General features: G+C 28.6%; 1 protein-coding gene across 3 annotated transcripts in view; it reads left to right on the top strand.

The window, feature by feature from the left end:
• LOC106478349 (F-box only protein 11-like) overlaps positions 1–2,625 on the top strand; it is a 100,628-nt gene that overhangs the window by 82,197 nt on the left and 15,806 nt on the right. For all 3 annotated transcript variants that reach the window (XM_013938889.2, XM_022381942.1, XM_013938888.2), the window contains exon 17: positions 703–921. In XM_013938889.2, the coding sequence (XP_013794343.2) occupies positions 703–921 (219 nt within the window). The remainder of the gene's footprint in view (positions 1–702; positions 922–2,625) is intronic.

Raw genomic sequence — 2,625 nt, 5'->3', positions numbered from 1 at the left:
AAATTATGAACATTGCTCAACATCATGAAAATTAAACCTTATTTTCAATAAGCAATCCTGAAAAATATTTGGGGGTGCTTAACTTTTTTCCAGGTGTATATTTAAATTTGAGCATATTATTGAAAAGTTTATTGATTTTATTTTATAACAGTTTAAAAATCTCTGAATATGTTTTAACTTTATCTGTACTTTACACAATTCCCTTTCTTACAGCCTTTATAAACTGTTTTGTATATACAATTAATAATACTACTTGGTGAATCTGGTTCTGCTCTATACATTGTTAGTTCCAAGCTACTATTTCAACTCGAACATTGACGGCCACTGTGATTTCACAAGCATTTACTTGCATAATACCATTAATTTTTACTCAGTATATTATGATCCTTACTGTGATCTCATATCTAAACATGTATAACCAAAAAATTGAGCTAATATAAAATTAACATTCTTAACATAAGTTTTATTATCATGTTATGCACAAAGATGTTTTATTTTTGTTTCAAAGGAGATTTGTATTTTCAAACTTTATGGCAAGTTTTAATGATTAAAGCAGGAAAGGTCAGTGATAAAATTATTGCTAGTAAATTTGCTGAATAAAACTTAACAATGTGAAGTTTGTAAATTCTTGATGTTGTCAACTAAAACTAAAGATTAATTTTCTAAGCATTTATAAAATTTTGCTCACTAATCATTTACTAGGTATCCTTGAAGATAATGACATTTTTCACAATGCTCAGGCTGGTGTGCTCATCAGCACACAAAGTCATCCTGTGCTAAGGAGAAACAGAATTTTTGATGGCTTGGCAGCAGGTGTAGAAATTACCAACAATGCAACAGCTACCTTAGAATATAATCAGATTTTTAATAACAGATTTGGTGGCTTATGTCTTGCTAGTGGTGTGCAACCTATTTTGAAAGGTAATTTCATTAACAGTGATTATTTTAAAAATAATGCTGAGAAAGTGAGATAGCCTTATTAATTATATATATACACACTGGTGATTTATAAAATATCTGGACTCAGAAGGAAGTGTGTGTGTTGAAATATTTAAGTTGTCAGACTTTGAGGCATTAAAACTATAAAGTTAAATAGAAAACAGTGGCTTTTGAAGTTACATTTGTCTTGTAGAGACAAGGTTAAGTCTTTTTATGTTTTGTATATTGAGCTAATACTTAATATCAAGTATTTAATAGTGTAATATATTTATATGTAAATGAAATTATATAGATTATCTTATCTACATCAAAGTATATGGGCAAAAAATCGTCACCATATAACAAATGCAGAAATATAAAAAAGCAAAATAAATTTTTAAAGCAAAATATAAAACAGAATTCATATCCATACAGAATTGATCTGTTACCATGCCTAGTTAGTTACTTACTAGGAAGCTAAATTTTCTATATCAGTTTTTGATTAAAATACTTGCAATAATTCAAGATATATAAATTGTAAGCAGCTTAGCTGCAGTAGATGTGTATTTCCATCATGATATACTGTTATGTAAAGTAAACAATGCAATTTATGTATCAACTTTTGGTATATGTGGCTTAAAATATATAGGACAAATATCAAATCCTGTACATCCAAGGATTAATTTACGTAGATTGCAAAGTAATGAAGGTTTTCTATACACACTATTGAAATAGACAATTTCAATCTTCATTCTTTTTCTAATGTTAAAAGTACTGTTTTAGTAAAAAAAACTTTGAAATGCTGATTTATTAATAGAATGTGAAGATTATTTTATTTTAATAAAATATGCTTTCTTACCCTTGTATATTAAATCAGGATTTGTAAAATAAAATGAGGTGGAGGAAAACATAAAATATATTGAATTGTGTTGATAATCTTTGTATGGATTTGGATTCTGTTTTTGCTAAATGTATTAATGCTTTGAATTCTGTGATTACAAGAATCATTGAATTATATTTTGCAGAAACAAAACATCAGAATTCATCTTCAATTTCCATTTTAAAAATGGATGACTATCCGTTTTGTCTTGCCCTAAGAGCAAAACCGTACTTGTGCAGTGGGAGACTGGGTCTAAAATTTCTACCTGGAAAACTTGTAAAAGAGCCCACTCAAAAGAGTCCACTTAATCCCAAAACATAGTCAAAAGAATCAAATTAAAGTAAAGGTTTTAAGCAAATAAAATGTTACATCTGTTCAGTATTGTTGTATTTATGTATGTTAATACGTGCATAATACAAATACTAAAAAAATTTTAATAATCTTACAATAAAAATGAAAATCTAAATCATAGAACAACCAATCCGAGTAATTTACAAAGCATAATTTGAAATTGTTTTCAAGGTATAATTAAAATTGGAACGTGTGCATTTTTTAATGTGTGCACATATCACTAAAACAGTCAGAATTCAGTAATTTACAAAGCACAAATCACCTAGACAGCAAGCAAGCTTGATTTTCTTGTGTTGATGGGGTTCTTCCAAAGAATCTGGTTGGATACTGAAAAAGTGTGTGATTGGGACTGTTGACTTAGCAGTTTTGCGTAACATTTTCTTATTGGACTCGTCGTGTTTTTCAGCACCAGACTTGTATTTCCTCTTGCGTGAGCCATCCACCCTGAAATAAGAACATATGTTTGTAGATTTCAG

The sequence above is a fragment of the Limulus polyphemus genome, unplaced genomic scaffold (assembly GCF_000517525.1).
Source record: "Limulus polyphemus unplaced genomic scaffold, Limulus_polyphemus-2.1.2 Scaffold202, whole genome shotgun sequence".
NCBI classification, from domain to species: domain Eukaryota; kingdom Metazoa; phylum Arthropoda; class Merostomata; order Xiphosura; family Limulidae; genus Limulus; species Limulus polyphemus.
Note: the sequence above shows the minus strand (reverse complement) of the source record. Positions and strands in the feature narration are given on the sequence as shown.